The sequence below is a fragment of the Ranitomeya imitator genome, chromosome 5 (genome assembly GCF_032444005.1).
Source record: "Ranitomeya imitator isolate aRanImi1 chromosome 5, aRanImi1.pri, whole genome shotgun sequence".
Lineage (NCBI taxonomy): Eukaryota > Metazoa > Chordata > Amphibia > Anura > Dendrobatidae > Ranitomeya > Ranitomeya imitator.
Window position 1 is genome coordinate 536,644,705 of NC_091286.1, and position 14,381 is coordinate 536,659,085.

The 14,381-nt window shown below is 42.8% G+C and overlaps 1 protein-coding gene across 1 annotated transcript in view; it reads right to left on the bottom strand.

Annotated features, from left to right (window-relative positions):
- LOC138637842 (phospholipid scramblase family member 5-like) overlaps positions 1-13,618 on the bottom strand; it is a 170,932-nt gene extending 157,314 nt beyond the window's left edge. Inside the window, exons 1-2 of the mRNA XM_069726766.1 lie at positions 13,564-13,618; positions 4,992-5,212 (exon numbers count right to left, since the gene is read on the bottom strand). Of these exons, the coding sequence (XP_069582867.1) occupies positions 4,992-5,212; positions 13,564-13,618 (276 nt within the window). The remainder of the gene's footprint in view (positions 1-4,991; positions 5,213-13,563) is intronic.
- Positions 13,619-14,381: the final 763 nt, after the last annotated feature.

Below are 14,381 nucleotides of genomic sequence, written 5' to 3' on the forward strand. Positions count from 1 at the left end.
CTAGTACAATAAAGTGTCTCTGGCGGTGGTGGTGCGCACCCAACGTCAGACACACCGTTGTAATATGAGGGGCCCTGGGCCTGTACCGCCGGCCACAAGACAGTTCCCCCCCAGCTCAAACAGTGCTCTACCACTTGCAAAATTATCTCACAGCTCCACCAATGTTTAGTCTATGCGCTGACATCCTTCAATGCCTGCCACTGACAATACCATTGTATTGACATTTTTGTTATGTTAGGCCTTCGATGCCTGTCTGTGGTCACTCCTTCCACTAGGCCTCCACTGACCACACCACTGCTGCCCGTGTACCCCTGGAACCAATTTAAAATTGCCTACAGCCATGTGTTATTATTTTAGGCCTTCGATGCCTGTCTGCGGTCACTCCTTCCACTAGGCCTCCACTGACCACACCACTGCTGCCCGTGTACCCCTTGAACCAATTTAAAATTGCCTACAGCCATGTGTTATTATTTTAGGCCTTCGATGCCTGTCTGCGGTCACTCCTTCCACTAGGCCTCCACTGACCACACCACTGCTGCCCGTGTACCCCTGTAACCAATTTAAAATTGCCTACAGCCATGTGTTATTATTTTAGGCCTTCGATGCCTGTCTGCGGTCACTCCTTCCACTAGGCCTCCACTGACCACACCACTGCTGCCCGTGTACCCCTGGAACCAATTTAAAATTGCCTACAGCCATGTGTTATTATTTTAGGCCTTCGATGCCTGTCTGCGGTCACTCCTTCCACTAGGCCTCCACTGACCACACCACTGCTGCCCGTGTACCCCTGTAACCAATTTAAAATTGCCTACAGCCATGTGTTATTATTTTAGGCCTTCGATGCCTGTCTGCGGTCACTCCTTCCACTAGGCCTCCACTGACCACACCACTGCTGCCCGTGTACCCCTGGAACCAATTTAAAATTGCCTACAGCCATGTGTTATTATTTTAGGCCTTCGATGCCTGTCTGCGGTCACTCCTTCCACTAGGCCTCCACTGACCACACCACTGCTGCCCGTGTACCCCTGGAACCAATTTAAAATTGCCTACAGCCATGTGTTATTATTTTAGGCCTTCGATGCCTGTCTGCGGTCACTCCTTCAACTAGGCCTCCACTGACCACACCACTGCTGCCCGTGTACCCCTGGAACCAACATCAGAAAATATAAAAATAAGTATTTTGCTTATAAAAAAGAAAATACTGGAGAGATATCAAATGCAGACATTTTAACATTAAAAACAAACACATACAACAAAAATCTGGTACAGTACTAAAAATGGCCACCAGCTACAATAACTTTCTCCTGCAAGTAGTTAACTGAAAGGTTTTTTCAATTTTAACCACAGATATGGCATCCACCGAGTCTTGTCCTGTCGCGTCTTCTTTATATTATTGCCAAGAAGATGCAAAACAATGAAAATAATAAAATCATTATTTACCAAAAAAATAGAGTAAGTCAAAACCACATTGCAAATAAACATTCATTACAAATAAAGAAGCAGGGCGCGTCCGAGGGTGAGTATATACCTAATAAGAATATAATCACCCTCGGACGCGCCCTGCTTCTTTCCGACAGCCTTCCTTCCTAAGAATCAGCCCTTCCGTGGTGTAGAGAGAGGGTTTGTTACACTCCAAGGTGTTCTCCAGGTTGCCTTTCCTGAGCTTCGATCTTCCAGCTCTCGTTTAGTAGTTGTTGGAAACTACGCTGCATTAGGCCTACAAATTGGGTATGGGGTGTAGAGAGATGGTGTGTTCCACTGTAGAGAATGGTGTGTTCCACTCCAAGGTGTTCCCCAGGTTTCCTCGCCAATGCTTCGATCATCATGCTCTCGTTTAGTAGTTGTTGGAAACTACGCTGCATTAGGCCTACAAATTGGGTATGGGGTGTAGAGAGAGGGTTTGTTACACTCCAAGGTGTTCTCCAGGTTGCCTTTCCTGAGCTTCGATCTTCCGGCTCTCGTTTAGTAGTTGTTGGAAACTACGCTGCATTAGGCCTACAAATTGGGTATGGGGTGTAGAGAGATGGTGTGTTCCACTCCAAGCTGTTCCCCAGGTTTCCTCGCCAATGCTTCGATCATCATGCTCTCGTTTAGTAGTTGTTGGAAACTACGCTGCATTAGACCTACAAATTGGGTATGGGGTGTAGAGAGATGGTGTGTTCCACTCCAAGGTGTTCTCCAGGTTGCCTTTCCTGAACTTCTATCTTCAGGCTCTCATTAAATTGTGGTTAAACGGAACAACTGCATTTGGCGTACTAGTTGGTTTAGGGCCTACTATCGGTGTCTGCCACTCCTTGCTGTTCTGCTGGTTTCCTGTCCTGAAATTCTGTTTTCAGGCGCTCGTTAAGTAGTTGTTAATGTTAGACTGCATTTGGCCTACTAGTTGGGTTGGGGCCTACTATCGGTGTCTGCCACTCCTTGCTGTTCTCCTCCACTGAACAAAGCTGTGCCGCCTGTTTACTACAGTTGCCAATTTTGAACTGCATTTCGACTACTTACTGATTTGGGCCTACTCTCTGTGTCAGCCTCTCATTCCAGTTGTCCTCCACTGCAATGCCCCCTGATTAGTCCTGTGTTACCAATTTTGAACTGCATTTAGCCCACTTTATTCTTTGGGCCTATATCTGTGTTTCCTCCTCATCCTGCCCATTGCCCAGCCAGTGATAGATGAGTCTGCTGGTACATTGACCCATAACGCAACATTTCCCGTGCACGCTACACTGCAAGATTGTGACCCTGCTGAAAGTCAGGTCCTCCTTCCCGCATACCATACCACCTTACACGGGGACAAACAGGAAGGTGCAGATGAAAGTGCAGGTTCCTTCATCAGGTGGGGGGAGGAATACTAGTTGGCGATGTCACTGGCACAGGGCCTCTCATAGTACGCAAAAGTGTTGCTGCCGGTGGGAGGCGCCCCCGCCTTGCAAACACACCGCTGTACTTTGAGGGGCCCTGTGCCAGTGCCAATGCCAACGAGTGGGCCCCCCCTGCTTGCTCAGGTTCACAGCACTTGCAAAGTTGAAATACTTACCTCTCCCTGCTCCACTGCCGTGACGTGGTCCACATTTCCTGGGCCCACTAATTACTTGAACCAGCCCTACCCACCACAACTTTAGCCAAATGAACCCCAATTTCAAATGCCTTCCAATTATTATAAGGTAAATTACGCTTGACAAGCTTCATTAAGAAGAATGGATAGTTTTGACATTAAAATGGGCACTCTAGGTGTTTTCCTGGCCCCCACTCACTGCCGACTATGCTGCCCCATTGACTTGCATTGGGTTTCGTGTTTCGGTCGATCCCGACTTTACGTCATAATCGGCCGATTTCACTCGACCCGACTTTTGAGATAGTCGGGTTTCGCGAAACCCGGCTCGACTCTAAAAAGGTCAAGGTCGCTCAACTCTATTGATGATTATGGCTTACAACTAATGAAAATACTTTATAACACCAGTTTGAAAAATTATTTTAAAATCTGAAATGTTGGCCTACTGAAATGTATGTTCAGTAAATGCACTCAATACTTGGCCGGGTCTTGTTTTGCATCAATTACTGCATCAATATGGTGCGGCATGGAGGCGATCAGCCTGTGGCACTGCTGAGGTGTTATGGAAGCCCAGGTTGCTTTGACAACAGCCTTCAGATTGTCTGTATTGTTGGGCCGGGTGTCTCTCATCTTCCTCTTGACAATACCCCATAGATTCTCTATGGAGTTAAGGTTAGACGAGTATGCTGGCCAATCAAGAACAGTGATACTGTTGTTTTTAAACCAGGTATTGGTACTTTTGGCAGTATGGACAGGTGCAAGTCCTGCTGGAGAATGACATTTTCTTCTCCAAAAGCTGGTTGGCAGAGGGAAGCATGAAGCGCTCTAAAATTTACTGGTAAGCGGCTGCGCTGACTTTGGTCTTGATAAAACACAGTGGACCTACAACAGCAGATGACATGACTCCCCAAACCATCACTGATTGTGGATACTTCACACTAGACCTCAAGCAGCTTGGATTGTGTGCCTCTCCACTCTTCCTCCAGACTCTGGGACCTTGATTTCCAAATGAAATGCAACATTTACTTTCATCTGAAAATAACACCTTGGACCACTGAGCAACAATCCAGTTTTTTTTCTCCTATGCCCAGGTAAGACGCTTCTGGCATTGTCTATTGGTCATGAGCGGCTTGACACAAGGAATGCGACACTTGTAGCCCATGTCCTTGATACCTCTGTTTGTGGTGGCTCTTGAAGCAACAACTCCAGCAGCAGTCCATTCCTTGTGAATCTCCCCCAAATTTTTGAATGGCTTTTTCTTAACTTCCTTTCAAGGCTGCGGTTATCCCTGCTGCTTGTACATCATTTTCTACCACACTTTTTGCTTCCACTCAACTTTCCATTAATATGCTTGGATACAGCACTCTGTGAACAGTCAGCTTTTTTAGCAATGACTTTTTGTGGCTTACCCTCCTTGTAGAGTGTGTCAATGACTGAATTCTGGACATCTGTCAAGTCGGCAGTCTTCCCCATGACTGTAGAGCCTACTGAAACAGACTAAGAGACCTTTATAAACGCTTAGGAAGCCTTTGCAGGTGTTTTTTGAAAATTATTCTAATTTACTGATATATGACTTTTGGGTTTTCATTTACTCTAATCAACATTAACATGTTCTGTTAATCAACATTAACAGAAATAAACAGTTGAAATGGATCACTCTGTTTGTAATTACTCTATATAATATATGAGGTTCACTTTTGGTATTGAAGAACTGAAATAAATTAACTTTTTTGATGATATTCTAATTTTGTGAGAAGCAGTTGTATGTTGCAGGGAAATCAGGTAGTAAACAGATTGAACTTTTTTTTCTTTACCTTTACAAGAAGTATATATTGAAGCTATTTGTAACCTTGTTTTGACATTTACAAAGTTTTTCTACTGAACATATGCAAGTCATCACAAAAAGGCAATAATATTAAGAAGCGATCAACACAAAGTCACTAACCTCTTGCAAGTAGCAGGGAAAGCAGCACGTAATGCACCTCAGGGGCCTAATTACTGTGATTACTTCCCGGCCCGTGTTATTAGCAATATGCATGCTGAAAGGCCGCAGTGGTCCACATAAGTTTTTATTGAGGTAGATATTTTCTTCTATTGCAAAATAAAGCCGTTGTCCAAAGTTATCTTTTATTTCATATTTGTTGCTCTTCTCAGTTCCAAGAAAAACTAGTGAAAAAAATGAAGATGATATGAAAACATGCCACATACCATGTCAAGGACACAGTGGTGTAATGGTAACATTTTGTCTGATTTCTATTCTCATTGCTATTTGTTGTAATTGAGGCAATAGTCAGAAGAAGCATACCAGGCCTGCAGACTGTACGTGTAACATTTATATTAATATTTACAGTCAGATTTATTCTTTGAATTGTTTTAAAGTACTAATTTTTTTTTTCTCATCACAAAAATAATCCTTTTTTACTGCACTTATAAATGTAAAAAAACCTTCAACACACTCAGAAAGCTTTAAAACAATAAAATATATTAAACCCCACTGGTCTCTGTACTTTCTTTTTCAGCGGGATAACTGGAAACACTGCAGCTAGTGATTGGCTACTGCTGTAACATGTTCGCTCAGAACAGGTGTCACACACGTAGATCGTGGACCCACAATCTGGGCTGATAGAAGAGGGGCATGGCTGGGCGGTTACCCGGTGTTTCCTAGAGCTCCTGATGGTGGAGTTAGACTTGCATTACAGGTAGCCGCAAGGTACCACTCCTGGGTAGCATCTTATGCCAAGGGTCAGGATCACAGTCACGGATATTAACAGTCACAAGCAAGACAGGATTCAAATAGTGGTTCTAGTTCAGACAGTGCAGATTCTGGAACACGAGACAAGATGGGCATTGGTACTGGTGTAGGTACTGCTGCAGTGGCTGCGTTCAGGTACCGCTGATGCAGTTTCAGGTGCTGGTACCGCTGGAGCGGTTTCAGTTTCCAGGGACAAGTACCGGTTCAGACAATGCACAAGAAGAAGTTTTCAGTCAGACAACATGGGGGACCTAGAAACTGAGTAATTGTAAAACACTAACTAAATCAAAGTAGAGTTGTTGCTCAGGCACCTCCCTACTGGGGAACATGCCTTATAGACTTGATGCCTCCCAACTATTGACTGGAGGCATATCCAAAGTGCACTTGCTGCCCCTTTAAAAACCGGGAAGTGGGCACTTACCAGTTTCACCGTAGGGAGACCTGTGCGGCTTTCGCAGGCCCAGAGAGACAGGAAGCAATAGCAGGGTAAGGGATACCACTGTGAGTATGTCAGCGTTCATGCTGGGAGGAGGAAGAAGGACTATGCCAGGACACCAGCATTAGTGTTATAACAGGATGCAGAGAGATGATGCGTGTAAATGTGTTCCTGGCCAGACAAGTGACTGCAGTAGCCAATTACTGGCTGTAGCGTTCACATGCCCAATTGGTAGGAATGGGACTTTCAGAGACTGGCGAGGGACCTGAGTAGTAATGTAAGAAAAACGGTGGTGAATTGTTAAGAAAAGTACATATTATTTAGTATGTTTGAGCATAATGGCTGTTTTTTTAAAATCTGGATAACAGAGCATCTTTCTGTAAAATAGCAATCAATAATTGGTTTATGAATCACAAGTCAGCAGATTTGTTTAAAAAAAACTAGATGGAATTCAATGGGGGAGACTGGTAAAACTATAACACTCATACTACCTAGAAATGCAGTATTAAAGGGAACCTGTCAGCAGGATTGTGCACAGTAACCTACAGAGAGTGTCAGGTTGGCGCCATTATACTGATTAAAATGATACCTTGGTTGATGAAATCCATCTTGTGGTTGTTGTTTAAGCTTTATTTTCAGTTTTGAGTTAATGATATGCTCGTTTCCATGGCGGCCTGTGGGGGGTCTTCATGTGGTGTTGTGATTAGGTATTGATCAGTATGGCTTCTGACAGGTCACTGATCTTTCAGTGACCTACCCCTTATTTTACATAATGAATATTATATATTGGAAAAAAAAATTCCCCTTCTGTAGGCAAGCGCCAGAGATGGCACTTGCACTGCAGCATGATCACATCTATAATGTGTAGTTAATTCTTATCTTTAATGGTATCCATAAATTAAAAAAAAAATCTGTTTCAAAATGGCACCGCCAGTGTCTGCACAGTAACAGCTATCGGCGATCCATTAATCGGATGGCCTTGATTCCATATGGGGTCTAAGTCCTCTTCCTCCAGCATCACATCATCACACCACTCCAGTTTGTCCGTTGCTCTGTTCCCTACTAATCCACTTTTGTCCTCATTATTTCTCCCTTCTGCAAGTTCCTTCATTGTCTCTCAATTCTATAAAGTATGCTCTTGAAGCTATTAACAGTGACCTACAAATCTGTCCATAATCTGTCTTCCTCTCATATACCTGAACTAGTCTACCGATATCTCCCACCACGTAATCACTGGTCCTCCCAAGACCTCCTTATCAACTTTAGAATTGTCTGTCACTCATATTATTGCCTGCAAGACTTCTCTCGAGTATCCCATATCCTATAGAATTCTGTGGCCCAACACATCCGACTATCCCCTACATTCAAAACTTTCATGCAAAACTTGAAAATCCATGCCTTCAAAACAACTTTCAGCCTGCAATTACCCCATTGCCACCCCACCAACAGCAAAGCTGTTGCAACCCTCGAACCTACTGTCTCCTTCCTCATTATCCTATAGAATATAAGGCTGCAAGTGTAGAGTCCCCTCTGTTTGTTCATTATAATTTCTACTTAAGCTTTGTATGTCACTTCTTCTCCTGTAGCGCACCATGGAAACGATGGTGCTCTAAAAATATAATAATAGTAATAATAATATTCGTAACAAGACCAGGCAACATAATATATACACGAGGGGAATTAAAAGCACTAGATAGTGCAAGAAGACCCCTCACCAGACACAAGAACCAACTCCATAAAGCTTATGAAAAAAGGAGTACGACAGGAGCGTATAGGTAATCAAAAGAGTAACAATACTTTATTAAATCACATATATTAATACAAAAGTGTAAACAGTACCATCAAAGTAGTATCAAAAATACGATGTGCAAGAATGATAAAAAGCATGAGTGGGTATCCCCCCGGTGCACACTGATTATGGGGCCAATACACTAGCTTAATAGCAGAGAAGTGCTGCTGCTGATTATATAGAGTATATTCCAATAGATCAACAGAGCCCAGTGGCATGGAGATAAAATAAATTATATTATATAGAGCAGCGCTTACCAGTACAAGGTCCCAGAGCCAGGCGCACCGGGTGCGATCCACGAACGGGGGCTGCAATGCTTTCCTCATTGCTTTTAACCCAAAAAGTGCAGAATATTACACAAAGAGCACAAAGAGAGAGTGGCCAGCAGATTATTACACTGCCAGTTTTCAGAGTCCCCCCAAAAATCAATGAAAAACAAAACACAAAAACAGTGTTGGATACCTCCTCCTATGCCTCTTCCACCAACACTGCCACCTCCAGCTCCTCCTCAACCTCATCCTCCAATGGGACCTCCAACACCTGGTTCAAGATTATATAATTTTTTTTTACCTTTTTTTATTCTATGTTATTTTAACTAATTTCCCCATCCATTTTTTTTGCAGGGCAATTGACCTGCTCTTAAGCCAATTTAGCTTCCTTTTGCAGCCCCCTGCCTGGTATTGATGCGAGAGACTCCTGCGAGTTTCTCGCATTGCACTTGCAGGTGTGATCCCTGCCTTAGTGTTACCATTTTACAGCTATTTTATCCCACCAAATTTCAATCATTCCTTCAATATTAAATAGTGCATGTGACTGCATTATCATTTTTTTTTCGCGGTATGATTGTTTTGCCCTTACAATTTGCAATTAGCAGCTAAATAAGAAACAGCAAGTGCAAGTGATGAGCCGATCATTAGAAAAGCCTGAGGGATGCTTCACAGTAGTTATCTTGGAAAATCCGTCAGTGAATTTTATATTAAATACAAGGTATATATCCCACAGTGATCGATCACGCATGATTTTTTTTAGCAACCTCCCGAATACGTGATTTTTTCTTTTTGTGCTATTTTTTGCAAGAAAATTATTACATATCTCAGCCCTCACAAAGAAAAATCTAAAGGCATCAAAGTTTATCTAGCCGTAGGCATGGTTATCTGCATGGAGTCAGATCCAAGCTGGGCGACGTCTCCTGTGGGGGCCTTTCGCTATGTTGCTCAATACTTGTCTCCTACTAAGACACAAGTCTTAATTGAATCTAAGACAAAACGCCCTTTTGTTACATCTCACTCTCGTCATGTACATTATCTCTTTCATGTTCTTTCCAAAAATCTGCCAGCTAATTGGTGGTAGTTTTCTGTAAATACAACTCGCATCATTGCAAGAGTGAAATATCATAAAAATGCCTGAGTAAATGGTGCCGGCTCTTTGTAATATGTAGCTATGCACAGTGATCCAAAAATGCTCTCATTTAAAGTCAATTTAATGTTCTCTGGGGGGCCAAGCTTGAATCCATTGTAAATACTGTAGAGAACTGTACATGAAGGAGGATGTGATGGATGGGGCATTGTGCACACGTATAGCCATTATGCATTCTACACCATGAAGGTATCCAGGAAATTCTAAGCTTATCTGCCACATGTGGACTCTTACTTTCAAAACCTGAATGGGTTTGATACTTTAAAGTACAGCATTGGTTTGGGACCCTCATACTGTATATATATATTATACTAGGGACATGTTTAACCCCCTAAGGACCGGATCATTTTTCATTCTTGTGCTTTCGTTTTTTTCCTTCCCTTTCTCCAAGAGCCCTAACTTTTTTACTTTTCTGCCAACATAGCCACGGACGATTTATACTTTTAAATGACACCATATTGATTTACTATGAAAATACGGGGGGAAAAAAAAACATAAATTCCACGTGCAGTGAAATTGTAATAAAAAAAAATCTTCAAACGTGTTATGGCTCTTGTTTTTATTTTGTTCATTGTGCAGTAAAAATGATCTGGCGATATAATTCCCCGACTCAGTACGGTTACAGCGATATTAAACTCGCTTTTTTTTATTTTTTTCATGAGAAATTTGTTTAAAAAAAAGTATTTTGCATTTTTTGCCATTTTCTAAGCAGATTGCTTCATGCAACCCTGGTCCATGGTGTAGGTCAGTGCTCTCTGTTCATTGACAGGAGCTGAGCGAAATTCCTTGTCCTCTGGGATTCCAGGCTCATCTTATGGTTTGCCAGGATGGCAAGGGGTTACCTATGCATCGTATGCCGCACAAAGTGATTTGCTTATCTCTACCTGTCTTATTTTTACTTTTTGGATAAAAGAGCTGTGTGAGAGCTTGTTTTCACGTGGCAAGCTGACAGTTTTATTAAAGGGAACCTGGCTAGTCACCCATGGCCTCCAAACCACCAGCAGGTGCATATTCATTGATGGACACAGTGCCATTGAAGCCCTTTCTACTGTATAATTCATTAACATGTGTACTAAATAACTATTTTTAAATTTCGGTTTCAATATTCAAATGCAGTAGCTTTCAAACTATTCAATGGGCATTAGTTTCCCCAGTGTAATTGTCCCACTCATCATGTTATGGGGCCCCTGTGCGCATAATAGCATGATTTGTAAGAACCGTCGTCATCTCCGTCTCTCTGCAAAACCACGGGAGTTGGTTTGACTTTTTCCCTATATGTCAGTGCACCTCGGAAGCCAGGGAGCTACTAAAGCAAAACCAAAGAAATAAGGGGTAGCACGGGTCGGAATAAGTGCAAAGCAAATATGCACATTCACACCGTGGACTATAACAGACAGAACCTAGGATAGAAATAAAATCAGCAAATATCTTGCAGTGTTTACTTACTGCAACATCCTATATTTGTTTTTAGGCCGGGGTCAAACTTGCGAGTGAGATGCGAGAAACTCGCACGAGTCTCTTGCATCACTTCCCGGCACTGCCGCCGGCACTCGGGACCGGAGCGTTCAGCTGCATAGAAATACACTGATGAAACTCACCTCGCGTGTTTGGTGGGTGATTTAGGATTGTATTTTTCCATTACGTTTGAATACTTGTGGGATATACTGACCCGTATTTTATATGGCAATGTCTGTATGTCCATACTCCCAAACACTATAGATTTTTGGTCTATTTACTATATCAGTCTGTATACTTATATTGGAAATTGGCCTATGAAAAAAAAAAAATATATATATATATATATATATATATATATTTTGTTCTCTCTCTCTCTCTCTCTCTCTCTATATATATAGAGAGAGAGAGAGGACAAAATAGGAACAGCATCAAATATTACCGCAATTGTTGTGTAGAGCTTTCCAAACCAATGGCCCAATGGTTTCAATCATAAGAATAAAAAAGGAAAACAGCACACAAAAAAATGAAAAAAGTGGGCTTTTAATGCCTGAATGGCGTGGCAACGTTTTGGATATGGTATCCTTTTTTAAGCCTTGACAAAGGATACCATATCCGAAAACGTTGCCACGCCATTTTTTCATTTTTTTGTGTGCTGTTTTCCTTTTTTATTCATATATATATATTTTAATACTGGTGAATATCAATTTATATACCCGTATATACTCGAGTATAAGCCGACCCGAGTATAAGCCGACCCCCCTAATTTTGCCACAAAAAACTGAGGAAACTTAATGACTCGAGTATAAGCCTAGGGTGGAAAATGCAGCAGCTACCAGTAAATTTCAAAAATAAAAATAGATACCAATAAAAGTAAAATTAATTGAGACATCTATGGGAGGTGGAGCCACATATTCATTACTGTAATGAGCGGTATCATGTGACCGCTCAGTACAGGAAGAAGCTGCAGCGCTGAAAGAAGCAGGGACGTGCAGGGACCGCACCGGGAGTAGGTAAGTATAATTACACAGCCCCCGCTCCCCCTCCCCTGCCGACCCCTGGGTATAACTCGAGTATAAGCCGAGATGGGGACTTTCAGCCCAAAAAGTGGGCTGAAAATCTCGGCTTATACTCGAGTATATACGGTACATGTTTTGTCATTCATTTTTTGCTTCATGTATGACATACTATGCACTAACTCTGCCCTGTAGTTTCCCACAATGGCTCTCCCATCAATTTTAATTTTTGTATTTCCGGCGGGATTGCTTGCACATACCATTCTTGATAATGATGTTTTAATATATTGTATTGATTACTTCCATCCTGGCACTGTTTTCACACTTTTTCAGTTTTTCTATTGTATAAAGTGCATTTTTTGGGGGCACACATACTGTATATTCGCTAGCGTTACAAATCTTAGTAGTTTATCGGATTGTATAGCAAAAACCTGCTTTTTCAAAAGGCAATGCAGGAATCCCCTTATAACTCTTGTATAATTAATGGGTTTATAATACTTTATTTCTTGACTCATTAGTAGTGTTGAGCGATACCGTCCGATGCTTGAAAGTATCGGTATCGGATAGTATCGGCCGATACCCGAAAAGTATCGGATATCGCCGATACCGATACCCGATACCAATACAAGTCAATGGGACACCAAGTATCGGAAGGTATCCTGATGGTTCCCAGGGTCTGAAGGAGAGGAAACTCTCCTTCAGGCCCTGGGATCCATATTAATGTGTAAAATAAAGAATTAAAATAAAAAATATTGATATATTCACCTCTCCGGCGGCCCCTGGACATCACCGCGGGTAACCGGCAGGCTTCTTTGTTTAAAATGCGCGCGTTTAGGACCTGAGGAATGACATCGCGGCTTCTGATTGGTCGCGTGCCGCCCATGTGACCGCCACGCGACCAATCAGAAGCTGCGACGTCATTCCTCAGGTCCTAAATTCCTAGAATGAGGAGTTTAGTGCCTGAGAATGCCGTCGCAGCTTCTGATTGGTCGCGTGGCGGTCACATGGGCGGCACGCGACCAATCAGAAGCCGCAACGTCATTCCTCAGGTCCTAAACGCGCTCATTCTAGGAATTTAGGACCTGAGGAATGACGTCGCGGCTTCTGATTGGTCGCGTGGCGGTCACATGGGCGGCACGCGACCAATCAGAAGCCACGATGTCATTCCTCAGGTCCTAAACGCGCGCATTTTAAACAAAGAAGCCTGCCGGTTACCCGCAGTGATGTCCAGGGGCCGCCGGAGAGGTGAATATATCAATATTTTTTATTTGAATTCTTTATTTTACACCTTACTATGGATCCGATACCGATACCCGATACCACAAAAGTATCGGATCTCGGTATCGGAATTCCGATACCGCAAGTATCGGCCGATACCCGATACTTGCGGTATCGGAATGCTCAACACTACTCATTAGTTCAAGAGAAAGAAGCGCTTATGCATTGCTCAATTGCATAAAGTCAGTAATCTACTACACTTCAGCTCTTGCTAAACTACAACTCCCAGCATTCCCTGTTCTCCATTAAACAGCTCACTGTCATTGGGGTGATGCTCCTTAAACTATTATTCACAGTTTTAAAGCTAAACATCTTAATATGTCTCTGATGTGTTGTCCTCGTCACATTGTAACTGTACAATGTTATGCTACTTACCCCCTAAGAGTTCCACTTCTTGATGAATAATGATGTGCTGTATCTGTAAAAACATCTGAATTCAGTTATAATGTAAACATATTTTCTACTCACAGTTGCTTCTCACAAAATTGGAATATGATCAAAAAGTTAATTTATTTCAGTTCTTCAATACAAAAAGACCCAACAAACAGGCTCTCCATGCATGTGTTGTGACTGTGACACAGGCGTGACACATGCAGCTGCGGCACCGATCAGTTGATCGGCCGGCGCGATCCAGGAAGCCGGGTACCCTCTGCAGCTTATCCGGTAAGTGCTACAACTTGCCAAATAAGATGGAACCCGAGGAAATTTCCTCATCTCTACTGGAGAGGTGCTTTGTGTAGCAGAGGCATAGTTTCTGGGAAAGGGATGCTACCCACCCGATGCCAGAGGAGATGGCATGCATACATGATGGCCTGCTGAGAGAGAAATGGCCTGCTGAATAGTGTAAGCTCATGCCTTGACACAGAGAAGGAAATGACTTGTACTGTGGGCACTTCTCTTAGGAGATGACCTCTAGTTTTGTCTGGAAGGTCAAGAATGAGTTGCCAGAGCTGGATAGTAGGCTGAGGTGATGTATGCTTTGGTTACCCTGAGAGGTGACTAGGGTGGTAGTCATGGCGAGGGGTTCCTGCTGCAGCACACCCTGGCTCCCTGCAAAAAAATTACAAAGTCCCAAATGCCGTGTGATGTGTGCCTCGACTTCAGACATCAGCACACAGATTGACAGAGTCCAAGTTCATTTTTTACAAAACAACTTTACTTAATACGTCCATTTCAGTCACTGGCGTTACACA